This window comes from Pavona decussata, unplaced genomic scaffold (genome assembly GCF_977016875.1).
Source record: "Pavona decussata unplaced genomic scaffold, jaPavDecu1.1 SCAFFOLD_87, whole genome shotgun sequence".
NCBI lineage: Eukaryota > Metazoa > Cnidaria > Anthozoa > Scleractinia > Agariciidae > Pavona > Pavona decussata.
The window spans coordinates 2,535,398-2,553,868 of record NW_028145504.1 but is presented as its reverse complement, the minus strand read 5'-3'; the positions used below and the strand labels follow the sequence as shown (position 1 = coordinate 2,553,868).

At 38.2% G+C, this 18,471-nt stretch overlaps 1 protein-coding gene and 1 non-coding gene across 2 annotated transcripts; one reads left to right on the top strand and one right to left on the bottom strand.

The window, feature by feature from the left end:
- Nucleotides 1-1,251: 1,251 nt before the first annotated feature.
- LOC146474765 (uncharacterized) lies at nucleotides 1,252-13,049 on the top strand. Its single transcript, XM_085116258.1, has 12 exons — nucleotides 1,252-1,288; nucleotides 4,603-5,133; nucleotides 5,475-5,583; nucleotides 5,669-5,794; nucleotides 6,122-6,182; nucleotides 7,024-7,712; nucleotides 8,643-8,735; nucleotides 9,016-9,108; nucleotides 10,106-10,279; nucleotides 10,825-10,922; nucleotides 11,739-11,875; nucleotides 12,758-13,049. The coding sequence occupies exons 2-12, from the start codon at nucleotides 4,613-4,615 to the stop codon at nucleotides 12,811-12,813; spliced, it is 2,157 nt and encodes a 718-aa protein (XP_084972384.1). The 5' UTR covers nucleotides 1,252-1,288; nucleotides 4,603-4,612; the 3' UTR covers nucleotides 12,814-13,049.
- On the bottom strand, nucleotides 12,326-12,396 carry Trnag-gcc (transfer RNA glycine (anticodon GCC)). The gene has a single exon. It is a non-coding gene; the product is annotated as a tRNA-Gly (tRNA).
- Nucleotides 13,050-18,471: the final 5,422 nt, after the last annotated feature.

The following is an 18,471-nucleotide window of genomic DNA, read 5'->3' as shown; positions in this document are numbered from 1 at the left end:
CGTTTTTAGTGTCGTCACGCAACTAAAAAAAAAAACTAAAAACTGGCTGCGAAGGAGACTGAAAAATGACCAGTTGCTCGCAGTCGTGGTTTCTCTCCCTTTCGTGGCGTAGCGTCCGGTGGAGAAACCACTGCTCGCAGGGTACTCAAAATGTTTTGCGATACACATAATTTACTGTATATCTATACGGTAACTGGATACTCCATATGGTGGGCTGAATGAAGAGGCTCTGCACGAATTGTTGTTACTATAATGGATACTCTAACAGAGGGTTGGACACCTCATAATATTAACAAAACAGAAACGAAACGGTAAAAGAAGTTTTTAAAAAATCAAAGTAGTGCACGCCTCGAACCCGGGTCATTTGCGTCACTCCTATCCAGATCCACCAGACCAAGAGGGCTAGCTTACGAAAACGGTAATTTTAACTTAGTCCAGAGAGTTAGCCATGGCAACAAATGACAGCTAACCGTTCAGTTAAAGCCGGAAGTGCTTAGGCCTAAGTAGTGTAGATCAGTGCTAAGCCCCCAAAAGGGACGTTTTCTGCCTAAATACAGCTCTATTTTCTCAGTTCTCTGTCTAACAAAAGGGCTTCTGTTCTCGTCTATCACGATCAAGAATACGTCTGTCATTGTGTAAACACAATAAGGTGTCCAGAATTTTTTTTGGAGTATCCATTCTAGGAACAACCCTATTTAAATACCTTTGTTGGTATGACTAGTAGAAAACGGTTTACCGGTAATAAGTCGTCTAACCTTTTCACGTGCTCAACAACAAAGGTAAGGCCATGTTTATCATTATTATTATTCCGATTTTGAAAGACTTACAGGAAGAGGTTTTTACACCTCAGTGATATCACGTACGCGCGTCGCATGAACATAACGAAGCATTTTAACAACGGAAACAAAATCTATAAATTTTATTTATAAAATTAACGCAATTGAATTTTCGAAATTTTATGTTTACATACATTTAATAAGCACGAATTTCCATGTGGTATATATTTACATGCTTTTAATTAATGCGAATTTGATGCTTTATGCGTTATAATTTCTATAGCAATCTGCGCTTTTCAAAGACAAAACCGCAACAACGTCCAAAAACAGAACTCGAGGTTTCCTGTGACGCAACGTGAAACAATAAAGTGGAAGGTCTTCCTCCAGCCAAAACAAATTAGGAATACTTTGAAGGAACTTGATAACGAGCTGATAATTTGACCAGTCAAACGTTGAACGCTGCCGACTTCATAAGCTTCACTCGAAAGCCAGGTTTCGTTTTCTTTTTTCAGGTAAGAAAACGTTGTCGTTTTCGGAAAACCAATGTAATTCACTCTTATTTTATTGAAAGAGAAGATTCACATACGCGATATTTTCAAAACCACCTGGATTGAGAAAAGTCAAGTGTAAAAGCTAAAACAATCGCGTGTATATAAGCTGGAAAAACTTCCACTTTGTGTAAAATTAGAAGAAGACAAAAATATTACGCAAATACGAATTCCATTCTTCAACTGTCAATGTCAACAACCGTTAAGTTTGTGTTTAATTTATCTAGATTGCGGAGTTAAAAGTTGAGAGCGACAGGCATAGTAGTTGTTCATTGAAGTTATAACTATGATATATTGCAAGTAATAGATTATGAAAGCTATTGGTTACTGCGAGTTACTGACTTTTTGGTTGACCCGGGCCATTTGTAAACAGTTGCAGTCGAGCTAGACTCAGGATATAAATTTGAAATGACATGTTGTTAAGAAGGAATGAAGTCAACTTCCTTTACTGGGGTCGGTGGACACCCTCGGGACCGCGAGTGAATAGGGGAATTTATTTCAGTCAAACGTCTGTAATTTACTTTTGCAGGGGATTTAGTTGCTGTCTGTTTGTCGGGATGTACGTAACAGAGAGGTATCCGAAAGGCGAGAGTTGAATGTATCAAAAAATAATATCTGTTTCGATCAGTTCTTTGCTGAGAGATCGCCTCAAAAATTCGGATTTGTGTAGGTAATCGTTGACATGATTCCGAGTGCAAATTGGAATAAATGAGCACGAGTAAAATTTTAAAAGGCTAAAGGTCTTTTAAAATTTTACAAGTGCTCATTTATTCCAAATTGAATGGGAAAAATCATGTGATTACTTGTTAATAGTATACATGAGCTTTTGTTTATTTCTTGACTGTCAGCTAATGCTCCGCCCACATGTCTCTGGTTGGTTTAAAAAATGACACATTTGATTGACATACATGTTCATACGTACGGAAAACATGCTAAAAATACCATCTGTCTAAAAAGAGCAAGTTTTCAAATCACAAAGTAAAATCTTAAGTCAATGTTAAAAGAAGTCTGAAGTCAATCACAGTCCTCGGCATGTTTTCGAACTGACTGGATTTCAGGAGCCGGGGCTTTGCAGACAGTCCAGACTGGCGTGTTTTTATAGTCTGGTTCTTAATGAATTCAACGCTTGTTTTCGACCAAGCCGACATGGAAATCTTCAACACGATGCTCTAGGCCAAAATATTGAGTCAGGTCAGCCTTCAAACCGTTTGGACCAGGACTTGTCCTTCAAAGCCTTTTGCTTCTGGGCCACGGCTCATTTAATTCAATGTTTGCCAGACTTCCAAGACTTGTTCGGCTGCTTGACTTTAAGCTTACCTTGTTGTCGCAGTAGCCGAGCTTTACCTTCAATTAACTTGCTTCGAACTTTTTTACTCTTGGTCTCTAATTATGGAGTATTTTGTAACCTTGCCTTCTTAGGTAACGTTCAACCGCAGTGCGCAGACTGTCATGCTCGTATAGTCTTTCCCGTCTTTTTTACGCACTGTTGCGTGAAAATCCTCGAGAATTTTGTTGAGTGCCTCCGGTTCATAGTTTTCAATATTTTGGTCGTAGCCCTTTTGTGCTGTCCAAGACCTCCAAACTCTTAGCCAGTGTGTTTGTGCTTTGTTGAGTTTCTCTGCATTTTCATTTAAACTTTGAATTAAAATGCTGTTACTCTCTTCAAACCTGTTCGCCATTTTGTTTCGAGACAGCCGATTTAATTTGCAAATTTGCGTACCAGTCAATCATTTTAATTTCACCTTTTTGCACTAATTTCAACTTTCTGCACTCAATTTCACATTTCTGCACTACATTTAGGAAAAATTGAGATGCTCTCCACTAATCAGATTGCAGACATTTTTGTATGTATATTATTAAGTCGTAAATAAAATCTACAGTTTTCTTGGGTAAAATGTCAGCACAAAACACAAACAAAACGCTTGAATACGCTTATACCCAGGGAAAATAGACTGTGACGTGCAAATTAAAAGAGGTGATATGTAAAATTGTGGGATTTAATGAGCTAACTAAGGTAGCTATACACTTTTAAAGAAAAACTGAGTAATATGTGGGTTAAAAAATAATACAGAGAAAAAGTTTCAGGCTTGATATAAGCAGCCTTCTATAAACAGTGGATTAGAAACTTTTAAGTTTCTAATCCACTGCTATCAAGCCTGAAACTTCTTCTCTGTATTATTTTTTAACCCACATATTTCTCAGTTTTTCTTTGAAAGTGTATAGCTAGCTTAGTTAGCTCATTAAATCTTACAATTTTACATATCACCTCTCTTAATTTGCAAGTCACAGTCTATATCCCCTGGGTATAAGCGTATTCAAGCTGTGTATATTAACTCAATACAATAAAAGAACATTTAAAACTTTTCAATGATAGTCATAAAAGGTGCTATATTTTTTTCTCAGAGTACTAGAGGACGGAATTCTGTAAATCATACAATCTCATTGGTTCCTGCAGCGGCGGGATTTTTCGACCTTTCCCGCGAACCCGGGCGGTTTTGTTGCAAATTTTCTTTTTGTTTTCGTGCGCAAAAACTAGAGACGTTATTCACCGTCCTAGGTCGGTCCGTATTGCGAAAAACTGTACCCTCTGTCTGCGCCCTCGGGCCGTACTCAAGACCTTGGGCACAATTTTTCCCAATAAGGTCGTCCTGGCTGGTGAATAACATCAATTCATTAAAAATATCATACCATGAAATAAAATAAGGTTGAAATAAAAGTGAAAAAGGAAACACGGCGACGTGTCTACCAGAAGGAAAACAAACAAGTTACTTGAATACGCTTATACCCAGGTGTTACAGACTGTGGCGTAACAAATTAAAATGGAATTTGTGAACTGATTATAGGATTTGTTGAGCTAGCTATCTGGAAAGAGGGTGGTAAAAAATGTCCACTTCCACATCCACGCCCGCTTCTTATGGCTAATTTTGGCTGAAAGATTGGGTCTTTCAAGTCTTGAATTCCTCAAATTTGCGCTGGTCAGAGTTTAGAACCGGAGCAATAGGTAGAGAGATTTCTATGGCGAAAATAAGCTAAACTTAAAAGAGCTCACATCACATCTGATAATCTCAACAAGGAGCTAGCGTTTGGTAAGTGGACGCTTTCTCAACGCTCTTTCGAAATATTGCATTAAATCCCATAAAATCATAACTTCAATTTTTGTGAAGTCATTATTTTAGCACGCGATGCAACTAAAGCGTCAACAATCCACATTATAAAAGCGGTGTATAAACTATCCGTAATCAAATACAAACCTGAGTTCCAGTGAACTTCATTCACAGGCTTTAAAACATGAGAGCATCTAAAATGTGCTGTCGAAACACCGAAGCAGATCTGAAAGCTGAAACGCCTCTTCTCCAACGCTTTTCATGTGGAGTGGGTCACGTAATGAATGACATCACCCGTCAGCTCCTCTTTTCATTTCGATTGGTCTTCTTCATGAAGATACTTGGCCTCTCTGCCGCCAATGCTGGCTGGTTGGTGCTGTTTGGACTCATCACGGCTGCGGCATCATCACCACTTACAGCGTTCTTGATAGATAAAATCAACATTCCATTGCTATCGCGAAAACTTGGAAGGAGGAAGTCGTGGCATTTGATTGGAACTGTGATAGGAGTAATCGTCATACCGCTGTACTTTAGCCCGTGTTTCCTTTGTCCAAGAGATAGTGGAGAGTGGCAAAAGATGATATACATCGCAATACTGAACATAATCGTGTCCTTTACATTCAGCTTAAGGGAAATTGGGCATCTGTCAATCATTGCTGTCATTGCAAAAGATCAAGGCGAAGCTGTTGAATTGAACGCATGGAGGTTTGTTACCGTTGTTAATATATCATTTTTATCAATTACTCTGAATTAAAAAAGTGTCATGAAAAAAATGTAATATACTAGGTAAATAAAGCATGTAGTCATTCTTTGTACAAAGCTATCTAACTGCCTCTTTTGAGCCCTTCTCGAAACACCTATTTACCAAATTGATTGACCTCCTTTTGCGTTTTCTTATACAATCATTAAATGTTCAAGCCCCAAATGTAAGTAACAATGAATGGAGCCAGCCCCCTCTCAACTGTTCAGGTGGTTTATAAGAACGAAGTTCAGTTGTTAGATGAAAATTTGTGTCAATGTTCACCGAATGTCGTTCTTTCTGTTAGGTCCGCCTTTACGTTCTTGAGTGGCATTGTGACCTTTCTTGTGGCGTGGGCAATACTTGGACAAGACAGCAGCGATCGTTTTTCGTCAGAAACGTCGATGGATTTAACGGTAACGTATAGATGCTACATGCTGAATTAACCTTTTTACTTGTAAACCCAGAGATTAATGATAATTCTTCTGTTTTATTTCGCAGGTAGTGGTTCTTGTTTTGGTGGGAATAAGTGTGGTATTTTCCCTGATTTTCCACTTTGGGACCAAAGAGCCTCTTGGTGAACTTGACAAGAGAACACCGACCACCACTGATGCTGGCGTTGTCAAGGTAAGGAATACATTGTGGTATGGTTTGTATGCCATTTTGCTGTACAAACTGTGACGAATAAACAAAAGCCAAAAAAAAGTTAGCTTTTAAATGATCAACAGACACCAGTTCTGATAGGGGTTATTCATTGTATATGAATGTTATAAGGATTGAGAATTTTATGCCTCTGGTGTTAAGAGAACCCATGGAAAGCACGAACATTGAAGAAATCAATCTAAACAAACGAAGATAAATATCTTTCAGAAGTTTTTTTTACTTAATTTCACGATTACGATTGTTTTTTCTTAAATCGTTCTGTTTTGACTTCCCTGATTTCTTCTCTTGCAGAGAAAATGTTCTCTTATTCCAACTCATTCTCTTCTACAATCGATGACTTGCACAGGAACAGGTACGCTCTTAAATCCGCTAGCTTAATAGGTGCAAAATTGAGCCACACCATGTCACTAACAAATAACATAACTTCTCTCTTGCCACTTTTCCATTTGCGGGCTGGATCAGCAAACGAAGTTTGACAAACTTTTTTTACCTACACCGTACAATAACTAAAATGGGCAAAGCGCTCAACAAACTTGTAGCTCGATCACCTGCAATTACTCCTAGTTTGGTACTGAAGGATGTTAGAGGAGTGGACGTGCCCCTGTAGTAAAACGTAACAAACAAACAAACAAAAGAATATAAATCTTGGAAGTAAGGCGCTGAATTCAAAGCCAAATTTAATTCCTATCTTTCCATCTCTGTCAGTGGAATATGGGTACCCTTATCCGGCTAAAACAGAAGCAAGATTTTATTTGTTACGTAGAATACCAGGCCCAGTGAGCTAAATTGTTCCGATACATTCGTTATCCCGTTCAAAAATCTTGTAAAAGTCGTTAGCTCGCTGGTCGGGGCACCATGAAAATGCAAGATATCCCTGGGTAAGGAGGGCTCAAGAGCATCCATACAAACGTACAAAGAGCTCCAAAGGTTTATACACGAGCAAATCCCAAGAGAACTCCGTGACAGGTCGATGAACGACATAAAAGAGAGAGAACAGGACAGTTTATCAAATCATAATTATACAAATATCCTCAGTTACTTATGTGCGTGCGATTTTAAAGGGCTCTTGCCATTGAACCTGACACGTCAAGCAGACCTAACTTCCGCTGCTCGCCTTAATATTATTGCTTATATTCAGTTATCGTTAATCGTTTTTGATGAAGAGTAATAATTCTGCCTTCTGTATTTGTCAGGTGACCATTGTCCAAAGGAAAGAATGCGGAACAGGTTTATCGATGGCGTTAAGGGTAACGGGAGAGCGGTCACCGAGGGAGAGGAGCCTGCGAGGAAAAAGAGTTTTGCAGAACACTTTATCAACGCCCTGTTTACTGTAGATGAAGAGGAAGGAAACGGAGAATTTCCTGCTGCAACCAAGGATATAGAAATAAATGTGCCTCCTTGCTCCGAAACACCAGCTCAGAATGATGAGCAAATGTTGACGAAAGTCAAACAGCTTCCGCCTGAGAGAAAAATAAGCGTTCTTTGGAGTATTATTCACGGACTAATAGGAGTAGGAGCTGAAGATACCGCTACAAGTGAACAACCAAAAAATACGGATGATACGGAGACCTGTGGTGGAATAACAACATCTGCGCAAGTACCAAGCGGTGTTGAAAATAAAGGACTTGACTTTGATGAGGCAGAATTGAAACCAAATTATCCAGATCAGACCAGAGACAGACACACGGAGACAAACTGTAAAGTGGTTTGCAGCAGCCTTACGCACGATTCACTGAACATTACTTGTGGTCCGCCTTCATCATCAGAAATTGAGATGAACAGCAAACCTTCAATTGGCTCTGGTGACCCTGAATCTGGTGTTTCAGTGCCAACTGAAACAAAGACAGCAAGAGCCTGGCTTAAGGATCCTCATCTTTACAAGGTAATGATTAGTCTCCCTCGCAGCCGTTTTTAGTGTCGTCATAATGACGGTTTTTTTTTTCTTATTTAAACGTCTATTACTTTATACCAAGGCCAAAGTCTAAGCTGAACATTATTACCTTTTTGGGGGAACTTCACCCCGAAAACTCTGACAACTTTTAAACGTTGGAGTGAAATTTTCAAGCGAGTTATCGTTACTGTTCCTTACCGTGGATTCCTGAAAGGTATACGCGGCAGGAGAAGTTTCTAAAGACGCCATAGCTAATTTCAAATTCTAGCCTAGTTCACGGTCTTCAAGTCCGATCGAGAGCATAGTCTAAGATAATTCCAAACAGAATTTTATTTTGAATTTCGCAGACAAGTTTTACTTTAACTAAAAGCGATTAAACAAACCAGATGTAGTTATGGCTGGTAGTATTACTGAATCAAACAGACACTGTTAAACGAAAAGGAAAAAAAATACAAATAAAAGCTAATGAGGTCATGAAACAGCGAAGAGCGATTACACAATAAATTCGAGACAAAAAATCCATGGGAAACAAAAACTAAAAGATATATACAATTCTAAGCTTGTCCAGCCTTTTGGGACCACGGATAAGATTCTGAAGGACTAAAAAAGTGACTGTAAATCCACAAATTAAAATTTTTACTGAAACTGCTGATGATCTCTAAACTACACAAAGGTCATGTGACTTTTTAGCTGATTTGGATTATACAAATAAATTAATCTAATTATACCAAAATGTAACTTTGAAAAATAAGTAGAGAGAGATATGTCAAGATTCTAACTTGAAATGCTCCATTTTTGGCCAATCTCAGCCTCAAAGCAATTACTGTTACATTTGCCATCTTCCTGCTGCCATCAGTAGATAACTGGATTAGTAACTTCAAAGTAACAAAAGTTAAATTGTTTTGTTTTTTCTTAACATAGGTGGCAGCAATCTTCTCGTGTACGATGATTGTGCAGAAATCTTCCTACTCTTATCTGCCGTTGTTTCTTATTTACACAGTGCCTTTTGGAAAAGTATGTACAAATTCCACGTTTTATTTTTTTCCTTTTATACTTCTTCTTTTTTTTTTGCCAGAAATAACGAAGACTCAGCGTACGTTGTAACTGACCTTTCAAGTTCCGGCGTTTACGGCTCGTGTACCACTTTTTTTGCTGTTGTGGTAACTGTAGCATATCTATAACTTGCAAGGGGAATCTTATAGTGTTACTCATCCAACCATCTACGGATGGATGGGGAATGATCCACATGTCCCTGGACATGTATATAAACAAACTTGACTGTCTCATTTTACAGGAAGCCATTGCTTATCTTTCACTGATAATGTTAATTGGTGCGGCAGTATCCTCGGGAATCACAAAGAAACTTGTTGGAAAAATTGGAACCAAGGTAACAATATTTTCATTCTATGGACCTTATTCATATTGAGGCAGAAATTAGTATTATTAGATTAGTTTATTTATTTCATTTTCTCTTGTAAATTTAGCTCGTTAATTCAGTTCTTTTCAACTGCCAGAGAGAGTCTAAATAAACTTGAACTTGTCTGTTTGTCCGGGTATCTTTTAACTTCAGGGCCGGGTTGTTCGAAAGCCGATTAACGCTAATCCACGACTATAAGTTAATCGAGGCTTTCACCTCGCTCGCTTAAAATGGTTTAAAAGGCTAATTTTAAGCTAAAGGTTAAGAAAAGTCTAAGGCAAAACTGAGAGACAAAAATCTTATGGGAGAATCTTTATAGATTAGGTATTAAACTCGAATCAAAGTTCACGTTAATCCAGGATTAACTTAGTCGGGATTCGAACAACTGGGTCCAGAACTGCACATTATATTATAAATCGTTAGTCGTGTCATTAACTATTATCGTGCATGTGTTTTATGTAGAATGGCTGATTTTCCAGAGGGAAACGAACAAAGCAAATATATTCGTTTTACGTGGAGTCCGTCAAGTTTATAATGGCAGCGTTGAATTGTAAATCAATGTAAACTAAATAAGGTGTTTGTAGCTCGTAAATACACAGAAGGAGCTATGAATTGTGCCGAGCGAATATGTGTATCCCTTGGAAATTTTGACTTCTTATCATCTCTACTCCCTTTTTTGTTTGTGTGTTTGTTTGTTTGTTTGTTTGTTTGTTTGATCGTTTCTCTCAATATCGTGGCAGAAGTGCACAATTCGGGGCTACGGGCATTGACATACTGTATTTACGAATTCCTACCCAAAAATATATCTGACCATCGATCTATGACAAAATTCTCATCCTAGATGCTATTGACGAAGGATATCTTATGCCCATTCTAAGACAGGAAGTAACTTAGGAGTCTTCAAAGCTTAGTGGTAGCGGATAAAATAACGGCTCCCTTTGCGATAAAAATGATTTTCTATTTTCAGTGGTGTTTCATCTCAGCTGCCTTTCTCGTGATGTGTGCTGGAGTCTGGTTTTATTTCATCACTCAGTCCAACAGCGTCATGATCTACCCCGCCGTTGTGTTACTGGGATTTGGATTTTCATTCATGGTTGTTAATGCACTTAACTTCGCAGCAGATCTTATTGGAGAAAACAAGGTGGGTTCCATAGCTCCTCTGTCGGTTGGCAGCTGTAGGGTAATGAACTAAAACACACCATTGACCGTTTTATTAAGATGAGATATATCTCAGGAATCTTGATTTTCCTCTTTGTGAATGACGAACTTGGCGCAGTTCTTTTGAATGATAATACAGCTAGGCCCCTTCGTGATCATAAAAGGAGGAGATCAGCAAGGAGACGACGGATTTTACATTTGCCACTACGCCGTTCTCACAAAAATTCGTAGCCGTGCAATGACGACAGAAATCTCGTTTTAACACAAAAATGCCACTAGTATGCTGCCGCGCGCTCTATGTGTATTGGAAAGACTCGTAGTCGTAGTCGTACTCGTACTAGATTCTTAAGGTCTCTACGTCATTCAAAAAGGCGTAATTAAATTACATTACGTATTCCTTAGCCTTATAGCTCCTTGTGTTTGAAAAAAATTTTATATTTAATTGGTTAGATTATCCTTCCTCACTTTCTCATCCTATTTTCATCATGTTTTCACGTTAGTCTGGCTTTCATTGTGTTTTGCTTTCAGGGTACATCTGGTTTCGTATTTGGCTTCATGAGCTTGATGTCATATGTAACTAATGGAGCACTGTTCATTACCGTACAGAATTTGTTTCCTCAAGGAAGGTGATTATGCATTTTCAGCCTGTCAGTTGATATAAGAAAAAGGTGGAAGTATGTTAATAAGGAGACTGCACTTACTATATCACTTGGGTGTTTTTGTGCGTTAGCTCAACTTGCATAAGAAAGGTGTTAATAAACACTAAATACTAGATGGGGGAGGGCTGTTTTGGTGTTCGCATTTCTCGCTGTTACCGTTCCTGGTATCCTCCATTATATCGTCGAGTGATTGGGACTCTTCACCTTTACACTCCTTCCCATTTTCTACTAGATTTGAATTCAGGTGGAACGGATGGGGAGGGCTAAAAAATTGAAGCAGAATCCTTTGACCTTTCTTTCTTTGTTTTGTTTTGTTTTCTTTTCTTTTTCATAACATCTTTTTATGTATCCAAACCGGTTTTCATTAACTTGCGAGTAATAGTAGACAGCCCTGTTAGCCTCTTGAGCATGACTTTGATTTCCAACCAAATCTGTGACCATAAACTTACGTTTAGCTGCGGATCCTTAAAATATCAGCCAATCAAACGGACGGTTACTTCATAATCACATTAGAAAGCTTAATACCCCAAGGACTGGAAGTTCAGTTTTGAAAACCTTTTCATAACTATTTAGGAGTGTATCTAGTGCATGGATAACGTCTGATGTTAATAATCAGCATGTCTCACTTAAACCTGGTGTACTGAAAAGACACATTTTTTTAATCTGGGTTAGAGATTCCTCATAAAACGTGTATGACTTTATATCAGATTGATTTCTCGTTCTTTTCTGATCAAGAGCTGATTTTTTTTTCCGTTTTTTTTTTTTTTTTTTTTTTCATTGTAGTAACACATCAGAGGACTGTCAGCAGTGTGGTGACTATGTACGTCACGTGTTTTCATTCGTGCCAGGCTCTTTCGCTGCTCTAAGTTTGTTGATTGTTTTGCTTTTTCAAGCCTCGAAAACTACCCACAAGCGACATGGTAAGGTTTACTTTTAACCCAAAGGTCTGAAATATGTCAAGTCGTAGTTGAAGTAATAATAACCGTAATTAATGAACGAGGACGTATTGGAATACTTTGTTTAAACCAGATATCAGTCATGATTTAACTTCTACACTGGAATGACAGGGGCACGTTCAAATTAAATAATTGTAATCAAGTGACGTTGAGCTAGCTATCTTTTCCATTATCACACACAGTTCATAACGAAGAAGTCACAAGAAGCAGCATGTGGAGTAATAAGGGGACACTGGATGTTCCATTTATTTAGTGGGCATAATTGGCTGTATTAACCATATGTGTTAAAATCCAACTACAAATAGAAAATATCCAAATTTAAAAAAAAATGGGCAACAGCTTAAGCTGCGTATTAACTGCGAGGATCTTTCTTCTATTTGATGTTCCACAAAGTGTAACCAAAAAGAAAACGTTTGCACTGGCCGGGAATCGAACCCGGGCCTCCCGCGTGGCAGGCGAGAATTCTACCACTGAACCACCAGTGCTAGGCATAAAATCAACTTCATAAAAATGTGGATCCGCAGTTCGAAATATATGTTTCATGTAATTGCAATCATTTGAAAATGTCGTTGGTTAAGAAAAGATCCAAATGTGTTTGAAAACTGAAAAAGAAAAATTGAAAAATGTGTTTGCTAGTTTGTAGATGAACTTCTTGTTCCTTCAATCATTTCAAACTTTTTTTCACTGTATTTCATAAATTTAGCTTTGGGACGTTTTTGGATTAAGTTGGGGTTTTCTCGTTGTTAAAAAGGTAAAATCAGTGATCTGATGAAAGGAGAGGATTAAAACGGATCTTTCCTTTGAGAGCCATTCTCTATATATTCTGATCCGTAATTTTAATTACAGGCCTTGAAACAAATGTCAGCATGAAGACTGAAGAAGTCAGAGACACCCGCTTCTAAACGGCTTTGGAAGCAAAACTGTCTTCATTTTATTGGAGTCGTGATGTACAGGAACAAAAAGCGAAAAACACTATGATACATCGAGTCATCCCCACTATGAGTCCCTAGCTTAGACGCTCAGTATAGGGAATTTTGACCAGGGACCGTTAAGCCTTGTTCCCACTTGTAAGATAACCACAAGCATTAGCTTGCGGCGTTCCCATATGTGAAACAAGCACAAGAAAATAAGGCATACGTAGGCGGAGTGACGTTGGAGGAGATCTGGAAACTGATTCAAGAAAGCGGAATCATTTTGCTTGTGCTTGTGCTTACCTCACGCCGGTTCCCACTTGTGAAATAACGCTAGCTTGAGATTAGCACAAACACAAGGAATGGAAAACAGTTTCTTTTTCTTGCCCTTATGCTTATACTTAACTCGCGCTTATTTCATGCCGTTCCCACACGATTGTTGTTATTTTTATGCTTGTGCTTATCTCACAAGTGGGACCAAGCTTTAAGCAACGAGGAAGACGACTCAACCGAAAACGTAACCTGAAAATTATATTAGTGTCCTTAGAACTAACTTGCAATCATCATCCAACTTCTTTAAGTTGCTTAATGCGACCGACCTATCCGAGCACCGAAATCCAAGGGGTAGCTTCATGTCCTGAGTTTAGGATAAGAAATGAAAATTCGCTCTCGTGTGTTTACGATCTCCATTCTTCCTTCCAGTCCACGAAGAGGACAAGAACATACCGTTTGTCCCAGCTGGGTTTCAGCCTTCGACCACCCCACCCCCCCCCCCCTCCCTTTTTTGTTCAGTTGAATTTGCCTACAAAGTTATCCAGGGTAACTTTGTTTGTTCCCCGTAGCACTCGTTTGTAAATAAAAATGATTTCCTGCTACTCTTAACGAGTAATACTTGACTCAAACACTTCACAAGGTGTCCCCTAACCTTAATTCTCACTAAAACACACATAATTCTGTCGAACATAAGGGCCATATGAAAACGACAAAAACGCCTGTTTTATATGAAGTACCCAAATTCAGGGTTAGGTGCATTTCTGGACATAAGTGCGTCATTCAAATCGCAAACAACGCGGGTATGTCTATTTGTCACTTGTGCGGATGACTATTGTGATATTTCCTCGTAGCGTGTAGGTTTTAGAGTGGTTGGGGCGAAAAAAGGCTGCGAAAACAGCCTTTGGACGCTAGGTTTTTGACGCGTTCTCAGTAAAACGAAAGCTGGTTGTTTCAAAACGCATTAGCTTTGACGAAGGGTCAAGTAGAAGCTGTAAGCCCTGCAGATTTTGAAAATATTCACAGTGTAGGTCTTTCCAGTAATTGAAATTACGCAAATATGACCAAGGACATCAATTTTAATTATTTAACTTATATTGCTTAATAAACATTGAAATAAAAAAAATGTGTACATTTATAAGGTCTTCTATATTTGTCACGTTTTAAAAGTAAATCGAGACAGTTGTTATACTCTAATGAAGTGTTTGACAGTCCAGTTTAATTTGTTTCTGTGGTGTTGCTGAACGGAACAGAACATCAATATAGAGCCAAAAATACATCGGAAAGCTCAGCCAAAAAAGCCGGCTTCAGAGACATCTGAGAATGAATCGACCATAACAGTAAGAACAGTTCTAATTCATTGTTTACAAATAAACCAACCTTAAAGTTTTCTCAGTCGTTGTGTGTAAACATTGAACAGTAATAAAATGTTTTCTAGCAAATATCTTTCCAGCAGAATCATGTTTATGGTCTACGTTGTTATTTCTTGTTCTAAAAGCGGGTGTCTACAGCTCCTTGGCTGTCCTCTCTCACGGCGGCACCTTGTAGAGAAACTGCAACAAAATACATCCGACACAATTTTAGACAAAAAAAACTTACAAAGAACATGCACTGGGTCCCATTTTTTGGAAGTCCCAAGATACCTGGCCTTCCGCGCAGTCGTTTTTAGGGGACTCGAGGTAATACGAGTCCCCAAAAAACGAGGGAGCCACAAGATACCATACATGGCCAGAAAACTATCCTTTGTTGTGCAGAAAGTGTATGTTCCTCAACCGAGATTAGCGTCTAAACAGGCCCTATCACGGAGATTTTCCTGTTTTTTGGTCAAAATGGACATTTATACCCCCACCCCCCCCCCCCCCACCACCACCACCACCAGCAGCAACATAGCATCTATTTTTTGAAAATAGCATTGCTCTTAAAGCGCGCGGAGGAAAGTAATAAGCGATTTCTTCAAGGAATAACAAACCATAATACCTTTTTTAGCTACTTATCCAAGATACACAAGAAGAACTTGAAACAATTGGCCAAATTTTTTCACTGAAGTTGCAATCTATTTCCATCCTAGCCACCTTTTGGTCAGAAATAATTAATAATAGAAGTGTACTAGTGGAATAATTGCTTTAAAAACGTGACAATTATTTTGATTCTATCAATAGAAATTTGTTTTTAGACAATTCAAAGTGACACTAAAAATAGGTTACACTGCCCCTTGTACTATAAGAAGCATAGCACAAGAAACTGCCAAGTAATGTCCTGCATCAGTTTTCATCGATCCATTTCCACCTTATTAACCATGCTATTTCAGCCACGACGTGATTCACAGTTTGGAATAGACAAAACAAATCTTACCTTTTCGCCTGCAAGTTGTTTGTGAACCTTGAAATATCAGGACAATCAACAAACTGAGAGTAGCGAAAGAGCCTGGCACGAGTGAAAACACGTGACGTACATATTCACCACACTCCGGTCCTCGCAGTCCTCAGATGTGAAAAAAAAAAACAAACCTAATTGTTAGCTCCTTAGAACAATCTGGGATAGTATGCTCTGACAAACAAACAAGCAAACGGAAACGACATGCATAACTAAGACTACTCTCTATTTCGTTATGAACCATCTATAACGATCATTCGCCAAATTGTTCGATTTTTGACCGTCTTCATCTATCATTCAATGATGTCATTTTTATATACCGATTAATCGCAGGCCGGAATTTCAACTAAAAATTACTACACCTGATTTCAAGAACAAAACTCCAAACGGTGTCTTTAGACTGAGTATTGCATTTGAATGAAGCCTATCGAAGCGAAGCCTTTGGAGCGTTCTTTCGCTGAGTAGAATCTGCCTGGACATGGAATGACGTTGACCAAAAGGGCTTTCTGGTAGATAGGAAACGAGTTGAATTTGTGCTTGGTTGGCTTCCTGAAGACCTACTTGAATTATTTTCTAGGTTACAGTGCATGCCGTCTTAAAGTAAAACAAGCTAATAACCTCCCTTTAGGAAACAAGTTCTGGATCACAACGATTAAAACACCTCCCGCAAGCCGTGACATCAAACCCACAACTGCAAATACGACTCCAGATGTGCTCTGGGAGAAAAATGCACGTAAAAAGATAAATAATTCTCGTGCTTGCGTCATAATACGTGATGTAATTTTCTAAAAAGCAATTCGATACGCCAAGTGCAAATTTTCGTCATATACAATAAACTACTGTGCGAAATATTCTTTTTTTTTTTCAGCATTTTGTGCAATGCTTCATGCAAGCAAGGTGCAGCATTTGTTTTATCTTTCTTTCCTTTTTTTTTTGTTGTTGTTGTTTTTGTTGTTGTTGTTGTTGTTGTTGTTTTTGTAGCTAAACCTAAGATTACTTTTATGAGACAAGAGAAAAGGGATAAAAACATGATTAAATGCAGATTTTGGAGTCAGTTGCTGATCTCACCTTGTTTTCTCTAATAAGATCTACTGCGAAGCTAAGTGCATTGACAGTCATGGATGAAAATCCAAATCCCAGCAGCACAACGGCGGGGTAGGTCATGACGCTGTTGCATGGACTGGGTGATGAAATAAAACCAGCCTCCAGCACAGATCACGAGAAAGGCAGCTGAGATGAAACACCACTGAAAATAGAACAGGTTTTGGATTGTAGAAAGGAAAATATAGAGAAGGTGGTTCATAAAGAAACTTTCAGACATCAGAGCAGTGTTTCAATTGGGTCGGTGTCGAAAGCAATTTTGTTTTATTGCTATCTGTAATTAGTAACTCGTAAGCAACAACCAAAACCAATCGTAACTTGCTTGCGTGAATTTACCTGCGCTTGGAGCTGGTTACATGTATTTGCTTTGAATTCTGATTGGTTCACTACGTTGATTGTGTCTTGTCCTATTTGCCAGAGTAATTGCCTTGGTGCTGACACCCAACTGAAAACTGCTCTACATAAACAAGTTTTGAATTTCCTTGTTCAATACCAATGTACAGCTGGCCGAAAGGTATATTGTTGACTTGGAGATGAAATTCTCATCTATTAAAAGAGTGTTTCCTCATATTTTTTTTCTTCGACTAATTTGTTTAAAAGTTCTTTAAAATTAGTGCTCACAGGAATGAAGTATTTCTGTTTGTTTGTTTATTTTTTATCTGAAAGTATGTATGTTGTTCAGTATGTAGTACTTGAGGTCTGTTCAATGACTTTTGTTTCTGTCAGTTTCCTTTATAGTTAGAGTGCACTACAGTCAAGTCACCAATTTTACCTTCTTTCAATTATCCCAACAAGTTTCTTTGACATTCCTGAAGATACCGTTGCGCTGACCAACATTGTGATCAGTGGTAGATAAGCAATGGCGTCCTGAGGAGAAAAAACATGTCAAAACACAACGGAACATTAAAGACGTTTTCATTTCTAACAACAATAATAATTATGATAATATTAATTATACCACAGTTTTTAGACAGTGGTCCAACTAATCAACTGATATAACTCTTTAAAAAGAATTTAAACATGGTATGAAAGAAAGTGGAATAGTTGAAATAAAAACAGAAAACTCAGGAACTCAGGATTGTCGGTAACAGCAATAAGCAGATTTATTCGCCAAACCACAAAGTTTTCACAGCTCACAGATTGTTGTCACACAGAACTTAGTTAGCACTTTAGCTTGGTCCGGCAGACAGCCCTTTGAATAGACTTCTTAGCACACTGTTTACACTTCTCTTAAAAGACTCTCTCTTAAAGTGCTAAAGCTACTTACTTATATAGTTATGCAACAAGGTTCTAGAACCGTCTAAAATCTATTTTCAGTAACATTACACCAGCATATGCTATTTAAAGGCAATTATATATGTAAACCATGACACAGAATTAAAAAATGTTCTGGAATGTTCCATTGAATGTCCTAGAATGTTCAATAGAATGTTTTGGGAAATATACACAATTTTCGTAACAAAGACAGACAGGCAAAATGACGGAAAGATGGAAAGAGAGCCAGAAAGTAAGGAAGGAATTTTGAAAGAGAGAAACATTAACATGAAAACTAAGGTGGGTGGATGGATGGATGGACGGACGGACGGACGGACGGACGGACGGACGGACGGACGGATGGATGGATGGATGGATGGACGGATGGATGGATGGATGGATGGATGGATGGATGGATAATAATAATAATATATAATTAAGCATTACACTAAGTCTCAATGCTTTACAACTCTATAAAAATGCCAATTACAAATGTGAGAAAAATACGTATGTATATAAAAGAAACTTCATAGTCACATTAAAAAACCTACTCTAATTGATAAAATTTACGAAATAAATATGTCTTAACTGAAGATTTAAAAGAGTTCAATGTCTCGGACTTCTTTACTTGAAGCGGCAAGGAGTTCCAAG